The following is a 16,513-nucleotide window of genomic DNA, read 5'->3' as shown; positions in this document are numbered from 1 at the left end:
CTTCATGCTACACAAGTATAAACTCAGAGGTTCATGAAGTCTATGATTCAAAAGTTAAACTTAGGAAAAGGGGGCTCTTTCCTTTACACGACGCCATCTCTCTAGATTCAAAGCCCTAACTCACCATTTGGCGGTAGAAAAAAATGGCCAGGCACGAAACTACGTACAACAGCCCAGAACAAGGCCCCACCTCCCGGATCTGGCGGTCAGGGCCTCCCGCTAACAAAGTGTCTGGTCTGCGCTTCCGCACCCGCTTTCCAACCGGCCCGGGCCGCCCTTCTCCAGCCTGCCAGCCAGCTCCACGCACCGCAGTTCTGCCCTCCCGCGAGGGCCCGGAACCCGGCCCTCGAAAGCTCACTTTCATCTTTCAGCCACCCGCGCGCCACTGCTCAGGCGACGGCTGATGGCGTCACCTCTACTTCCGCCTGCGGCTGCGTTCTAATCACCAGCAAGGAAGGAAGAAGGGAGGTCTGAGGGCTGCGTGTGGGGGGGAAATAGCGAGAAAAGAGAAATCCGGGTGTTCGCGGGTGCTACGACAGTAACTGCGCGCCTCCTCTGTCCTCACCGTCCCCCCATCGGAAGTCGCCTTAGGCACACTTCCCTGGTCTCTGGGTAGTCTCCCTTCCGCTGGGTCTCCCGACACCCCGATCTCCCTCTTTGCCTCTAACCGCCCCCCCCCCCGCTCCCTCACGCTCCCTCACGCTCCCTCACGCTCCCTCCCTCCCATCGTCAGGCTCCCCGCCCTTAGTATCGCGAGACGAGGTGAGAGCTGGCGGAGCGGCGGCGGCGGCGGCGGCAGTAGAGGTGACCGAGGCGGTGGCGGCGGAGGCGGCACCGAGTGCTGTGTCGGCCCCGGTGAGGCCGAAGTCGCGGTAGAGCGTAGCCCCCACGCCCCTCCCCCGCCCGCGCCCTCCCTCTTTCCCCGGGGATGGAGAAGGCGACGGTTCCGGTGGCGGCGGCGGCGGCGGCGGCGGCGGCGGCTGAGGGAGAAGGGAGCCCCCCGGCGGTGGTGGCTGTGGCGGGCCCCCCCGCGGCGGCGGCGGCGGTGGAGGTCGGCGGAGGCGTTGGCGGCGGCAGCGGGGCTCGCTCGGCCTCGTCTCCTCGTGGGATGGTGCGAGTCTGCGACCTGCTCCTGAAGAAGAAGCCGCCGCAGCAGCAACACCACAAGGCCAAGCGTAACCGGACTTGCCGACCCCCCAGCAGCAGCGAAAGCAGCAGCGACAGCGACAACAGCGGCGGCGGTGGAGGCGGCGGAGGAGGAGGTGGCGGCGGCGGCACCAGCAGCAACAACAGTGAGGAAGAAGAGGACGACGACGACGAGGAAGAGGAGGTTTCTGAGGCAAGGGCCTGGTTTCAAAAGAACGAGGGAGGAAGGGAGGGTTAAGGGTAGGGGCCAAAGGTGGGAGGGAACTTGAGGTGGGACAGATTCCTGTGGGGTTGATCTGTCTTAGGGGCCAAGCTTTCCACTGCCCTCTTTCTTTTCCCGGCCGAAATCGTGAGGTGTGGGCATGTGGGGGAGGGTAGCTGACACGTGGGGGTGGGAGGACCACAGAGTCCGCAGAGTTGGTGAACAGCACGTTACCCTGGGATGGTTCTCACGGTTAAGGATGGAGGGAATTGGTTAGATTCCCTATTTGCACACCCAGCGGGGTCGGCCTGAGGCCAGTAAGGCCATGTTACTCCTGGGGCGGGGGCGGGACCATAGCGGGAGGGGTAAGATAATAGGTAGATGAGGCTCTTGGGGAACGGCTAGGAGGTTGGTAAATTTCTCCCACTTGTGAGGTGGAGGGGAGCAGTTTTTTGGGGGAGGCAAGGTTGTAATGGACTCACAACTAAGTATCTGTGTATGTGAGAGACACGTGAGAAGCTGTACTTTTCCATACTGTTCTGCTGCAGGTTTTTTTCATAACTATTGTGGCTGGCGAAGTAACCTTCACTTCTTCCGTTTCTCAGGGATTTTGGATGAACTGATCCTATATCTCTGTACATTTATATATAACTCAGTGGACAAAAAATATATTTGATCCTTACATATACACACTCATACATTTTCAAATGCTTCCTTAGTGAGCAAGAATTAAGCTAGGCCCTGTTGCTTTCCACATAACATAGGCAGCTAAAGAGTCTGCTTTGGAGCCAGGCTTGGTTGTGGTGAGTTGGAATAGGAAGGCCTCTTGGTTTGTCCTAGTGATCTGGTTTCATAATAACTGTTTATAATTTTTCCTGGGTCCACAGATAGGCGGCGTTGCAGGACCTCATTCTTCAAAAAGAAGGTCATTTAACCAAAAGCTCGGTAAAACATACCATACTGAGAACAAACTAAGAGTTAGCCTTACTAGTTATCATCTCTTTTGTAACTCTCTTGTCCACTCCCTGAAATGGAAGCTAGAAAATCTTGATCTGAAGAAAGAAGTTGTAACTTAAGGCAGCAGAAAGAAAACAGCTCTAAAGGCTAATTATAAATTTAGTCATAAGAAAGAACAACTGAATTATCTAGAAGTACCACTTGCCAGTTATTCTCTTCCACAAACACAGCTAATTTTGGTGCAAGGCTAGTTTTTTGAAAATTACATTATTGGATCTTGGGTTCTGTTCAAATAGGGAAAATATCTTTTAAAGAGTTTGAATCTTGTCTGTTAGTCAAAGACCAGATTCTCTTTTACCTGGGACTGGATGAAGTTATAGAGATAGAAATGTAATACTTAAAGTATGTAGACCAAAAAGATGGACACTTCCCGCTATTCCATTTAACCTACTGAATTCTAAGCATAGGTTTGTATTGATAGGTTTTGTATTGACATGGGTTGGGTATTTCAGGATAGTGTGTTACTCAGGCTGTATTTGAAACAGTGAAGAGAAGGATGTGACAGGATCCTTATTCCCATTAAAATCTATTGTGGTAGTTAGAATCATTCAATTGTATTATTTTTACAGAGATAAAAAAAATTTTAGAAAAATCTCATCCAGCACTTTTATTTTAAAAATGAGGAAAACAGGTGTTTTGTTTTTGTTTTGAGAAAACTGGTTGTGATGAGTAGCAGCAAAAGTGGAAATCAAAGCTTTCAAATGATTCAGACCAGTATACTTTATGACAATTTATTTTTTCTACCTCCCTCCTGACCTTTTTCAAAAAACAGGCAATGAATTGCAAGGTAACACAGTCATGCAGCTATGGACAAAATACCAATATTTTATTAAGATTTTAAATCCTCTGAAGAAATGTTACCATATTGAGTGGAGTACTTACTGAAATACTATGCTGTAAACTTTACATACATAGATAAGTTCTGTCCATTGGAATTTGGCCTAATAAGCAAAACTCTTAGTAATTCCTTAAATCATGTAGGCTTAAGTTTGTAGGTGTCTTAGTTTTGTGAGGTTTGTTTTTCCTTGGAAGTTGGGAATGGTATATGCTGATTGGTCAACTAAGGGAGTGTTTTCTTTATTTTTAATGTACTTTATTCTGTCATCTGCACAGTGGTGTAAACAATGGGTTTGTCATTTGTTGTGGAGATGAGTCAGGAGAAATTAGCGTAAGGAAGTACAACCATTAAAAATAAATCTATACAGGTACATGATGAGGGATAAGCAGACAGGAGTACAGTATTTCTCTGTACCTGTCTCCATCCTTGACCAAAATAGAGAAATAAACCTAATCATCACAGTACACTATAAGCTAAATGGATGAGTTGTGCAGTGCTTTTCATTTCTTTACCATTTTATTAACATGTCAGTAGAAGTTTAACTTTCTATAGCTAGGAGGTCTTGTGGCTAATACTTAATTGTACTTAAGTCTTTTCTCTAATTCATTCTGTTATTGGCTACAGAATGAAAAATATGGATAAAATCCTTGAGATTATCCTTTCCAATAAAAGTCATTGAAAGGTTAAGAAGGAGTAGAAAGGTTATAGTTTTGAGGTATTTAACTTGAAATAATAGAGGATAGTTTAACAAAAATATATATGTTGGCTGTCATAAAATGGTAGCTGAATATTCTGTATATCTCCTGAAAGATGAAACATTGGAAGGAAAGGAGATTCAATTTAAATAAAAGCTTTATTTGAATGTTCAAGAAAAAGAATCTAATTTTTACTAAATGTTAGAGTAGGTTATTGAGAATTGGATTTTCTCTTCAGTATTTCAGAGTAGAATAATCATGTTTTAGATAATTTGCATAACTTCAGATATACCTGTAAATAAAAATATAAGACCAAGAGCTCTCCTCATCCTTCTCCAACCTCCTCAGTTTGACATAAAACCTTAGATAAAAAATTGAAAATTGCATAATTTTCTCAGTACCCATTGCTTTCAATGGATGACTGACCAATATGGAAATAGGCAGAAACGTATTTCCTAACATGAAAGCTCTGATGCACTTCTTTTCCAGATAGTGGACTAAATTAATTGAATAGCTTACTCGAATATTACAAGAAAAAAAATGTTGAAGTTGCAAGAATTGATATTCCATTTCAGAAATAACATTGCCTTCTCTTGAATTTAATTTTAAATGTAATTGGATGGCATCAGTTTTTGCTAAAGCAGAATTCAAAGGGGGAAAAAACTTGCTGTTAAAGGTAGAACTCATGTTCAAAAGTAACATTGTTTAAGATGCATAAAATATAAGTATAGTAGGAATTGATCAGAAGTCCATCTGTATTTGATAGGTAATTTGAGGCTTTAAATTTAAGAGACAAATCTAGTGGAAAAGTTTTAGGCAAGGGAAGCTAGTAAATAAGTACTGACTTAATCATCCCCTTTTGAAAGGATTTGCAAGGCCAAGGAGAATCTGTTTATAGACAAACATGAAAGATGTAGGATTGAGAAAGAGGGAGGAAGAACAGTTATTTCAGAAGTAGATTGTATTTCCTCAAGTTCACTTTCAAATCTTTTTCTGTTAGCTTTTTTAATAGAAAAATGCTAAGTTCCTCTGTTGTAATGGTAGAATCCTAGATTAGCTCAAAGAAGCTTACTTGTTCACCAGTTTCATCTCTTAATTGACAAAGCATTATTTGTAAACGAGATGTGAAGATCTTCGAAGCAGTAGTTCTGTCATAATTATCTTGTCTCCTATTCTACTGAAGCACAGTACTTGCTAAAAAATTTTACAGTGAATAACTGGTAACTAGGGAGGATCCAGAATTCATTTAGAAAACCACGAGAAGAAATAGAATTTTTTCCTTCCTTCTTGGATCCATTGCTGCTGAATAGCTGAAGTTTGGATTTCAAGGTCTTTTAATGACTTAATTACTTCTGTTAGTGATGGTGATCTCTCATAGGTATTGGGGGAAAGCCATTTAAACCAATGGACATTGATTGTTGAGTGCCTGATAAATACCTTAAACCACCTAGATATAGTTACTTCCCCTCCCTCATTTTTGAGGGGGAGGTAATTAGGTTTATTTATTTATTTGTTTTTTCATGGAAGTACTGGGGATTGAACCCAGGACCTTGTGCATGCTAAGCAGGTATTCTACCACTGAGCTATACCCTCCTTCCCTAGATATATTTACATTTTAAAACCACAATAAAAAGTACTATTTAATCAGTACCTAATGTGTGTCAAGTCTGACATAATGGTGAAGAGCAGGAATGGAGCTTGGATTCATATCCTTGATTCATCACTCACTAGCTTTGTGATCTTGGGCAAGGTATATAACCTCTTTCCAGTTTCCTCATATGTTAAGTGGTGATAATAGTAGATTCTACTTTCTAAACATTGTTATGAGAATTAAATGAGTTGATACAGTTTTCACATATTCCCATTTTCACCATAACCCTATGGTGTCATTGTATTTATCTCATTATTCATAAAGGTATGGAGTTTCTACTATATATTAGGCATTTTGCTGTTCTGAGTAAGCAACGGTGAGCAAAACTGTTTTAAGACACACTGATTTAAAAACGCACCAATAATTAAATATGTTTGAGGAAATATAAGAGTGAAAGTAAATGGTTAAATGTATATCCTGAATAAAGTGCCTGAGAAGTATACAAATGCTGGGAGGGGATATTCATATCCATTTTAAAGGCAAAAATACTGTCTTAGAAGGGTTTCACGTAACTGATAAGTGGCAAAGTGGGACTTAACCTGTGTCTATTTGATTCAGAGCCTGCTCATTCATTTACTTATTCACATGCTCTGTTAATGCTGTGTGATGTTGAGTGCAATATCTCATGTTGGCATTTTAGATAACTTTAAAACAAATTCAGATGGTGTAGAGAAAGATACTTTTTGGCAGTAGGGCAGTCACTGAAGACAAGTTGGCTACCCTGAGCTTTTCTTTTCTTGTTCTGAAAAATCTCACTGAAAAAAAAATACAGAAAAGTACAGATAAATATAGTTATATTTCTCTCATTTAGAATTAAGTTGTTAACCTAATGAAACTTTATAGTGAAAAGTACTTTCTGTATAGACAATATTTTGTTTCTCCCTGCCTTTCAAGGCTTTTGCTTTTCAAGGTTATCTTTATTAAGCTAAGAAAAAATTTTTTCTTTTAAATTGGAGTTGTTAACTTGAGGTCTGGATAGGCTGTGAATACCCTGGAGTTAAACACAAGATTTTGTTGAAGGTGCTTATAAGTTTTTTTTTTTTCCTTTCCTTCCTTTCACTCGTAGTATGTATGTAAAACTTTCACTAGAGAAGTTTGTGACCACCTCCTTCCTCCCTCCCACCTTGTTATTTTGAAACATTCTCACTGCAGTGATAGTGGGAAATCAGACCAGCATTTAAATGGATTATTTAGAATTGGAAAATTTTTTTCTAAGCTAATGTAATGAAGAAGACATTTGTGTTGTAAAATAGGGGATCCAGGATTTATCTGTTCTTTTGTTAAGCTAGCCCTATGCCTACTCTCTCTTCTCCTAAATCCTCATATTTTACCTTTTAATTGGCAAAACTTTTTCATCTAATCTGCTATGTTCTGTCAGATCTGAAGACAGAAACCTTGTCTTACACATCTCTATATCTCAGTGTGTTATATAAGTCTTAGCATCTTACCTTTGCTAGGTTTTGGTAAAGTCAGATCTCCGAAGTAAAAATAGTTCATAAATATTTCTCTTTTAGCCAGTTACCCTGGAAATATTTGGGACCTCAAGTCTTAAGATAACAGAACTTGTTTTACAGCTATTTATGGTGGACCCTTATCAGATACTTTTATTGGATTCTGATTATTCAATTTACTCTAGTCATTAACCTTACCAACCTAATTGGAGTTAGTATTGTGAAAGTTTTCATTGTTGAATAATCATCACAGTAGTACATTTTGACTCCCAGAAATTCACTAGACTATTCGTTAGACTACTTCTACTAGCATCCAAATTAGACCATCAGTTGACTAGGAGGTTGATTTATAGGTCCTTGGGTCAGTGTATTTGTGTTCATGGCAGTGGTTTATTCTGCATTTTTATATGAAGAAAATTTAGTGGATTAGGAAATGTGGATGGACTCCCTTATAATTTTTCCATACTTGACCATAGACAATAAATTTTCACTTCATAGTGGTATATGAAGTAGTGTCTGCTGATAACACTTACATTTTTGTTAGAACCATGAGGGGGCACCAACATCCATGATAACCTATGCCCAATCTGACTAACTTCAACTTTCACCTTTTGAAAAAAACAAGTCATTAGGAAATAGAAGGTGATGGGTAAATATGAATATCCTTTTAGTCCCTGGAACTTTACCTGTCTGCCTGTCTGGTAGAGTTATGCCTTTTCATTTGACACCCAGAAGCAAAATACCTTTCCTGACTTACGGTGTTTAAACTTACTAACTTTTTTTTTTGTCTTTAGAAACTATTTTTATCCAGTCATGAGGGAAAGTGGAATTGTGGAGCAATATAGGCATCATTTCATCATGATTTGTAATTTGGGGTTTTAATTATTGAAAGGGGGCATGCTGGAAATTTTATCTTCAGCATGTGAAGAAATAAAGACCTATCCTGAAATTAATTATTGGTCTGAGTGTTTCCTCATAGATTGACTTTTAATTAAAGAACCTTTGAGTGAAGAATATTCCAGAGAGATCTATGGAAAACTGATTTAACCAGTTTTGAATTTGGAATAAATAAACATTAACATGGAGTTCTATTTTCCTTTTCTTCTTTCCTATTGCTCTTAATCTGAAACCTGAGAAGAAGAGGAAGTCTTTCTGTTTGTGTTACACTAGGTCTATTTCCAGTTCAGTCTTTGACCCCATTATTGTCTTTTTCCTTCTCTGTGCCATGTTTCCCTCTTAATTTTTTTTATATGAGGTTAATAACAAAAACAGCCCTGTTGCAAAGCCTCTGGTGTAGTTCTTACTAGTGTGAGATTCGGTATAGGAATTGATTGTTTTACTTGCCAAACATTTATTGGGTATCTACTTTGTGTGGCTGTTTTTAGTATGTAGTAATCTTAACCATTTCCTCCTCAGTGAATATGAAAAAGTTAGCTATATTTAAAATAATAGCTCTATGTGTTGTAGTTAATAAAACTTTAAAACTTGCATACATGAAAACTTAGCACAGTGATGGAATTCTGTCTTTCGTGATTTTTAGAAGATAAGTACAACTATTAGTATATTTTTTAAACTAAATTTATATACAAAGCATAATTGAAGCCTAGCAAAATCACTTAGGAATTATGAGGGTTTTGAAGAAACTGAGACATTATTCCCAGCTTCATAAAATTAAAATCTTGTTGAGACAAAATTAATAATTTTAAACTACAAGGATGATACTGCTTTACTTATGAGTCTAGATTAGTTTTCCATGTAATTGTGTGCCTTTAGAATTGTCATCATAGGGATTGTTTTGTTTCCGTTTTTGCATAACGATAGGGCAGACTTTATGTCATTTATGAGTGTGTCTTGGAATATTCAGTAATTTTTGGTATTATGTTCTGTTTTTTTTGTTTTTTTTTTTTAAGATGAGATCTGTATTTGATACTGTTCTAAAGTGTCCTTGACTGCTAAGCTACACCAAAGAATAATCCATTCTAATTTTACCCTGAAGATTTTGTAGTAAGAAAAGAGATAGCTATATTAATATACTTACGGTTGCTGCAGGTAGAGATGTGTTAAATTATGAAAAATAGATTTGCAGGACAATATAGGGTGCAATGTTAAATATCTTTTAAAGTAGATTTAAAATATAGTGTTTTTATAATTAAACATTATTAATTAAGCATACATATTTGTAGAAAATTTGACAAAATCAAAAAAGACCTAAGGAATACAAGTCACCTATAATCCCCTTTCCAGAGTTAATCATTAGTATTTGAAATCATATTTTCATTCTTTTAATTATCTATTACACAAAGCAGAGCTATCACTTAGAAATTTTGTCTGGTGAAAGTTTGTTATCATTCTTAAAATTATATCAATTAAAGAAATGAGTCTTCAGCTATTGATTACATATTTATTTAACTGTAAAAACTAGTGTATGTATTCATACTTAAAAAAAAGTCTTCTAGAATGTAAAGGTTTTATCCTTTCTTTCTCAGAGTAAATGCTACTAACAGCTTGGTGTATATCGAATGTTCTCGTTTCGTGGTGAGAGTGAGTGAATGACAGAGAGGGTGTGGGTGTGTGTGGGGTGTGTGTCTGAGAGTATATTAGGATTTGACTCGTCCTAATTTACTTATGCATATTCCATAGTATGATGTTTATAATTTATTTGATCTTTTATGTTGGTAGACATTTGGATTGTTTTCAGTACATTGCTACCACACATACGTTGCTGAAGTGAATGTCCTTTTACAATTATTTTTGAGTACAAAAGTATTTCTTTGGGATGGATTCCTGGAAATGGAATTGCTGGGCCAGAGGTTATTCATGTGTTGAATTTGATAAATACTTCCAAGTTTTATTTCCATCACGAGTGTATAAGAATGCTACTGGATTTGATCAATCTTAGTTTTAAAAACCTGTTAAACAAGAAATAGTGTTTTGTTTTTGTTTTCATTTTCTTAATTACTGTTGACATTTAGCAAATTTTCATATTTATTTTTCATTTGGATTTCTTTTGAAAATTTTCTTTTTTATCCTTTACTTATTAGTCTATTAGAGTTTTTTTTTCTTTTCTTGATTTGTTGGTGCTGTTTATATTTATGGGTATTAATCCTTCATGGTTTATGTGTTACATATATTCTCTGTGTACAGTAATTTCACAATGTAGGAAAATTTTTATATTTTTATAGTAAAATGAATTATTCTTTTATGACTTCTGGAGATCTTCACCCCAGGGTTTAAACAAAATTTCTTACTTTCTTTTGATACTTTTGTACTTCGTTTTCCAAAGATACATGGATATCTTTTTGGATGTAGTATTTAATTGTTGTGTCCATTTCTTATTTACTCTTCTCATTAGCATTTGACCTTGTTCACTGATCCTTGCCTCTTAAAAAGTGCTACTCTCTTTGCTTATGCAGTATCACCGTCTCCTGTTTCTACTTTTACTAGCTGTTTTTTCTTGGGCTTCTTGCTTCCTCTTAACCCCCTTCACTGTATATCCTTTATTTAGTACCTTGTTGCTCATTCCTAGGCCCTTTTTGGTCTTCTATCTGGTATCACTTCTTAGGTGATTTTATCTAGTTTTATGTCTTTATATATGCATATGTTAATGATTCTCAAGTTTGTATCTCCAGTTTAAACCTTTCTTCTTGAGTACCAGGCTGAAACTTCTGGCCACCCAACCAACATTTGTAAAAACCTTTCTTCTAACACATAGTGTTCTTTCTTCCTCAAGAGAATCAATCCAGAATCTCTTCTGGATAATACATAGAGCACGCACTGTAGGATATCTGCATAATGCATTTTCTCTTAATTCAGTCTGGTAAACAGTAAAGTAATAAACAACATATCTATCTATCCCTCTTTTGCCCAACACACTGTCAATTGGTGAATAGAAATAGGATAATCATAATGATAGCTTCTTTGGAGAAGGAAAGAATAAACAGACAGCAGTCCTTGGTTCACATTACTAATGAAATCCTTCTGGACAAGAGAAGATTGCCCTGGCAACTATGTAAAATCCTTGGTTAAACTCTGATTTTGCTCTATGGGAAGAGTGCCCTTTTGACTGTTGTTTGTGTTCTTGGCTTTGTTCTTAGGAGATTCTTCGTCATCTTCCTTTGCCACATCTGAAGTAGGAGACATTTGAAAGTATGACGTCCATAGGAATTGCAAAACTTGTGTGGCATCATACCAGTTAGTATACATTTAGGGGCTGCAGGGTTTCTTAAAGTTTAATTATAGGGTTTTATAGGCCAATAATATGGTTTGATGGTAAAACTCACTCAAACATTTAGTAGATTTCTGTTCTGTCTTCAAGTCAGTTCCATGTTATATTAACCACAGCAGATCTCTTTTAGTCATAATTTTTTTAAATCTACTCGTTATCTTACTTGTCTCTCTACTAGGCCTTTTCCTCTCTCCTTGTGTTTCATGGCTACCTTGAGGGTATCTGAAATAATAGGCTTGGATGACGTATGAGTCAGGGTTTAACCAGAGAAGCAGAACAAGGAGGAGATTTATGTATGATTGATTGATAGATCGATCGATTGATCGATCGATCGATTTAAATAGATTTATTACAAGGAATTGGCTTACACAATTCTGGAGGCTGGCTAAGCAAGTCTGAAATTTGTAGGGTAAGCAGTTGTGAAGGTAAGCACTCAGGTAGGCTGAAACCCATGGGCATATACTGAAATTGTTCTCCACAGGCAGTTAGAAAAGGAAGACCCAGTGAAGGGAGAGCAGTTCAGACTGACTCAGCTGCTATTTGGAGTCTCATTTGTCAAGAAGAACCCAATCTCTTTTTAAAAACTTACTTGACTAGGTCAGGATCACTAAGGATGATGACCCTAGCTTAAAAAAAATTGAGTGATTAGGAGCTTTAATTACATGTGCAAAATCCCACCACAGCGGCACCTAGATTAGTGTTTGAATAACTGAGAGAAAGTATTTTCAAAATGGCAGTTGCCCTTCCTTCCTCTTAGTTTACCCTAACCAACCCAACATGTCAAAATCTATCACAGGTGGGAAAGCAACACTCTTGACCTTATCTTTGCTACTGTTTGACAAAGAATCCTTGAAGTCACAAAGTTAACTTTTTGTATTTGGAGCAAAGAAACAACTGCCTTCTCCAAACCTGAGATGCCCCAAATTACTGGATTATTATAAGGCAGGGTTTGCTATTGAGAGATTTCTCTCAGTGGCACTGTTTCCCTGTCCATCTCTCTTTGTAAACTATTCATAGCTGAATTGATCTTTTTGTTGTTCTTTAAACAGTCAACACACCAACATTTTGAGTTTTTCTAATTGCTTTTCTTGGAATTATGTATCTGGTCACCATGTGATGTGTGCTACTCGTTATTGCAAGCGAGTTTTGCAAAATGGTTTGCTACTGCATAACAGATTGTTAGCTTCCTAGCCTGAGATATGTTTCTTTGCCACCTGTTTTCTAAAAGCTTTATCAGTGTTTTTAGGAATTTATTATGGCAGCATTGCACTCCTAACATACAGGACTAGTCAAGATATAAGATGGGTTGTTTGAACAAAGAGACTCCAAAACACATGAAGTTCAGGCAGGCTAGATTATGTGATACTCTGGGGGTAGTCCTTCAGGTTGTTCCTAGACCTAAGTTTCTACTATTACAGCATCCCTTAACCTGTGCTGTCTGCTGTGGTAGCAACCAGCCACATATGGGTACTAAGCACTTGAAATGTGTCTAGTACAACTGGGGATCTGGATTTTTTTTTTAATTTAAATTTAATTAATTTAATTAAAATAATCATATGTGGCTGGTGGCTACCATATTGAAGAGTGCAGATATAGAACATTTCCAGCATCACAGAAAGTTTAATTGGACAGCTCTGCTTTAGAGTGTTGACTCTTCATCTACAAGATCTAATCTGGCTCACCAGCATCATGTCGATGTTCCACCCTATTATGGGCTGAATTGTATTTCCCCATAATTCATGTTGGGGTCCTAACCCCCAGTATCTCAGAAGATGACTGTATGTAGGGATAGGGCCTTTAAAAAGGTAGTTACGGTTAAATTAGGTCATATGGGTAGGCTCTAAGCAAATCTGACAGACGTCCTTATAAGAAGAAGAAATTTGAACATAGAGACACTTGGGATGTGTGCACACAGAAAAATGGCCATGTGAAGACACAGTGAGGACATGGCCATTTGCAAGCCAAAAAGAGAGGTTTTAGAAGAAACCACATCTGCTGACACCCTGATCTTGGACTTCTAGCCTCAAGAACTGTGAGAAAATATATTGCTGTTGTTTAAGCCACCCATTCTGTGTTATTTTGTAAGGCAGCTCTTGCAAACTCATACTCAGTCTATGAAAAATAAAAAACAGAAGAGTGGGCATAGATAGCTTCCCTTTAAGGAACTGACCAAGAAATTTCAAGCATAACTCCCTGTTGTATCCTATTGGCCAGAAATTAGTTATATGTCCATTCCTAGGACCTAACTCTTGCTCTGTGGCCATTATACCTAGATATAACTTGTGGGAGAAATGTTTTACCAAAAGTAAAAGGGGAGTGTGGATATTGGGCGATAACTAAAGTCTTACACCAGTATAATCCTAGCATTACATTGTCCTTATGGCTAGCAATACAAGAAAAAAAGTCACTCCTAGATCCTGACATAATCTTTTTGGCCTAGCTTGGGTCATGTGTCCATTCCTGAAGCAGCAACATCTTCTAAAGAAGATTTCTTTGTTCAAGCCTGGGTCATGTACTTTCCACTCCATTTAGGAGGTGGACTAGGAGGGGTCATTCCCACCTAAGCCTCATGGAATGGTTTCCCAAAGAAAGAGTGTTCTTACTGCCAAAACGGTAAAGTGGGAGAGAGGGAAGGGAAAGGATATTGGACATAAGAACTCCAGATTAGTACCTTGAAACTACTTTTCTCACTCCATCCTTGCTGCCGTTACCCTAGTCCAGGCTATTATCTTGGACTTCAGAGCAGCCTCCTAATTTGATCTCCTAGCTCTCTTCTCCTGTCTCCCCATGCAACAACTAGGCTAATCTTTCGGAAGTATAAGTCATTATTTGACTTCTCTTTGCTCTTAGAATAAAGCCCAAACTTCTAACTTGACCTGTAAGACTTTGTGTGGCTAATTCTTCTTACTGTTCTAGCTTTGTTTTATATTGCTTTCAGTATATTCATTATCTTTTAGTCACACTGACCTTTTCTTAGAATATGCAGATTTTCTCACTTGGGATCTGTTTACTTTCTTTCTAGGGTGTTCTTCCCCTGGTTCTTCGTTTCTTCTCATCCTTTAGGTTTCAACTTAGATATTCTTCTCCGTACAGGTTGTTGGAAGAAACTTTCCTCTCCTACTCCTCTCTCCTTCTCCACCTTCCCTTTCAGTTTTCTGCCCGTAACTGGGTGGGTTTAACTGGGGTGAGGGATAGAAGGCCCTGTTGGTCTTTGACCAAGCTTTATTAGTATTAAGTACTTTAGTGGACTGTTATCTCTTTCTTACCATTTAGAAAGGGATTTGTGGGTGGTGGGAGTGGGAGAGTTTGAGTGTTTAACATCCCCAGATTCGTAACAGTTACGTTTATTCGTATCTCCACACCGATTTTAACTATTAGGTTACACCTTTTGAAATTGCTTTTTGTACATCAAAAGTCACCAAAAATCCGATTTATGGTTCAATTTAATATGTTAGCATGCTTTGGTGTCTTAGAAAGTAGTTCTCCTTCACTGATCTTCAGGAGTTTTGGATATTGTGTGTTTAACTTTTCAAATGGCTTTAGTAAACTGCTGTAAAATGCCTATTGGAATTATGATTGGAATACATTAAAATTTGAACTAGTTTGGGGAGAAATAAATGTATAATACTGAGCATCCCCATGTAGAAATATGGCATGCCTATATTTTTTCAGGCCCTTCATCTGTCTTTAATAAAATTTTACAGTTTTCATATAGGTCTTATACATTTCTTGTGGAGTTTAGTCCAGATTATTCATAGTTGCTATTGCTCTCATGAATGGTATTTTTTTTATTCTTTTGTACTTTCTAATTTAGTTATTTCTGAAATATAGAAACCTATTGATTTTCATATTTCGATCTTGTGTATATGACCACTCAACTGAATTCTCATATATTGAGTCTATTTTCTGACTAAAATGTTATATTGACTCCAATAAATGATTGCCTTAATCTCTTCTTGTTCAATATTTACACCTCTTGTTTGCTTTTCTTCTCTTATTACATCAGTTTTGAACATTCCCAAAATGTTGAATAAAGGTGGTAATATAGGCTATCCTTATCTTTCCCTTGTTTTAGTGGGAGTACTGTTATGTCAGTATTAAGTATAATACAAATATGCTGTATCTATTTAGTATATATTTTTCTCTTACCCTGCTAAATATTATCAGAAATATATACTGAATTTTATCAAATGCTTTTTTGGCATCTGTTGAAAAGATTATTTCTTCCCCTTCTCCCCAATCTATTCATATAATGAATTTCAATAATAAATTTCCTAGTACTAAACTGTGTTTGGAATACTTACTGTGATGTAGTTTTCTTTTAATATACTGTTGGATTTGATTTCATTAACATTTTAATTTATATTTTTATGGAGATTACCTATTTCATATTAGATTTTCATATTTATTGGGAGAAACTATCATTTCCTTCTTACATCAATCTTACAAAGATTTGTGCTTTACAGATTTAATTTTTGTGCATCCTTTTTCCTTTTAATCTTACAGTTATATTTTTAACCATTTTTGCTATTGGTTGTTAGAAGTTTGATCAAAATGTTTTACTTGATTTCTTTGTAGTTTAGTAATTTTTTAAAGTGGCATAAGTAATTCAGTGTGTACTTCTTAATTTTTTTAATAATTAAAACAATTTAATTATGGCTAACAACACAAAAATTTTACCACTTTAATCATTTAAGTATACAGTTCAGTAGTGTTAAGTGTATTCACACTATTGTGTAACAGATCTCCAGGACTTTTTCATCTTGTAAAACAGAAATGCTATACTTATTAAACAACAACTTCCTGTTCCCCTTTCCCCCAACTCCTGGTAACCACTTAATGTTTCTATGAATTTAACTACTTTAGGTACTTCATATAAGTGGATTTATACAGTGTTTGTCTTTTTGTGACTGGCGTATTTCACTTAGCATAATGTCCTTAAGAGTCATACATGTTATATCTTTTGGCAGGATTTCATTCTCCTTTAAGAGTGAATATTCCATTGCATGTATATATCACATTTTGTTTTATCCATTCATCCATCGATGAACAGTTGGGTTGCTTCCACCTCTTGGCTATTGTGCCTCTTAATTTTTACACTCAGTTCATGTAATTCAAATTTATATTGGCTTATGGGAGAAGATAGGAACTTAATCTTATATTTCCAAGTAGTTAATCAGTTGATTTAGCTATTTCATAGTCTATCCTTTCCCACTATTTGAAGTGCTATTTCATGTATTTAGACTGTAGAATAATAGACTGGATTATATCTGCTCAGTATATACATC

The 16,513-nt window shown here is 37.3% G+C and overlaps 1 protein-coding gene across 7 annotated transcripts in view; it reads left to right on the top strand.

The window, feature by feature from the left end:
- Positions 1-474: 474 nt before the first annotated feature.
- The window catches only part of ANKRD17 (ankyrin repeat domain 17), a 155,295-nt gene continuing 139,256 nt past the window's right edge, over positions 475-16,513 (top strand). For all 7 annotated transcript variants that reach the window (XM_074344870.1, XM_074344847.1, XM_074344843.1 and 4 more), the window contains exon 1: positions 475-1,339. In XM_074344870.1, coding sequence (XP_074200971.1) covers positions 929-1,339 — 411 coding nt within the window. In that variant the 5' untranslated portion in view covers positions 475-928. The remainder of the gene's footprint in view (positions 1,340-16,513) is intronic.

This window comes from Camelus bactrianus, chromosome 2 (assembly GCF_048773025.1).
Source record: "Camelus bactrianus isolate YW-2024 breed Bactrian camel chromosome 2, ASM4877302v1, whole genome shotgun sequence".
NCBI lineage: Eukaryota > Metazoa > Chordata > Mammalia > Artiodactyla > Camelidae > Camelus > Camelus bactrianus.
The sequence above is the reverse complement of the archived record's forward strand: the minus strand, read 5'-3'. Positions and strand labels throughout refer to the sequence as shown.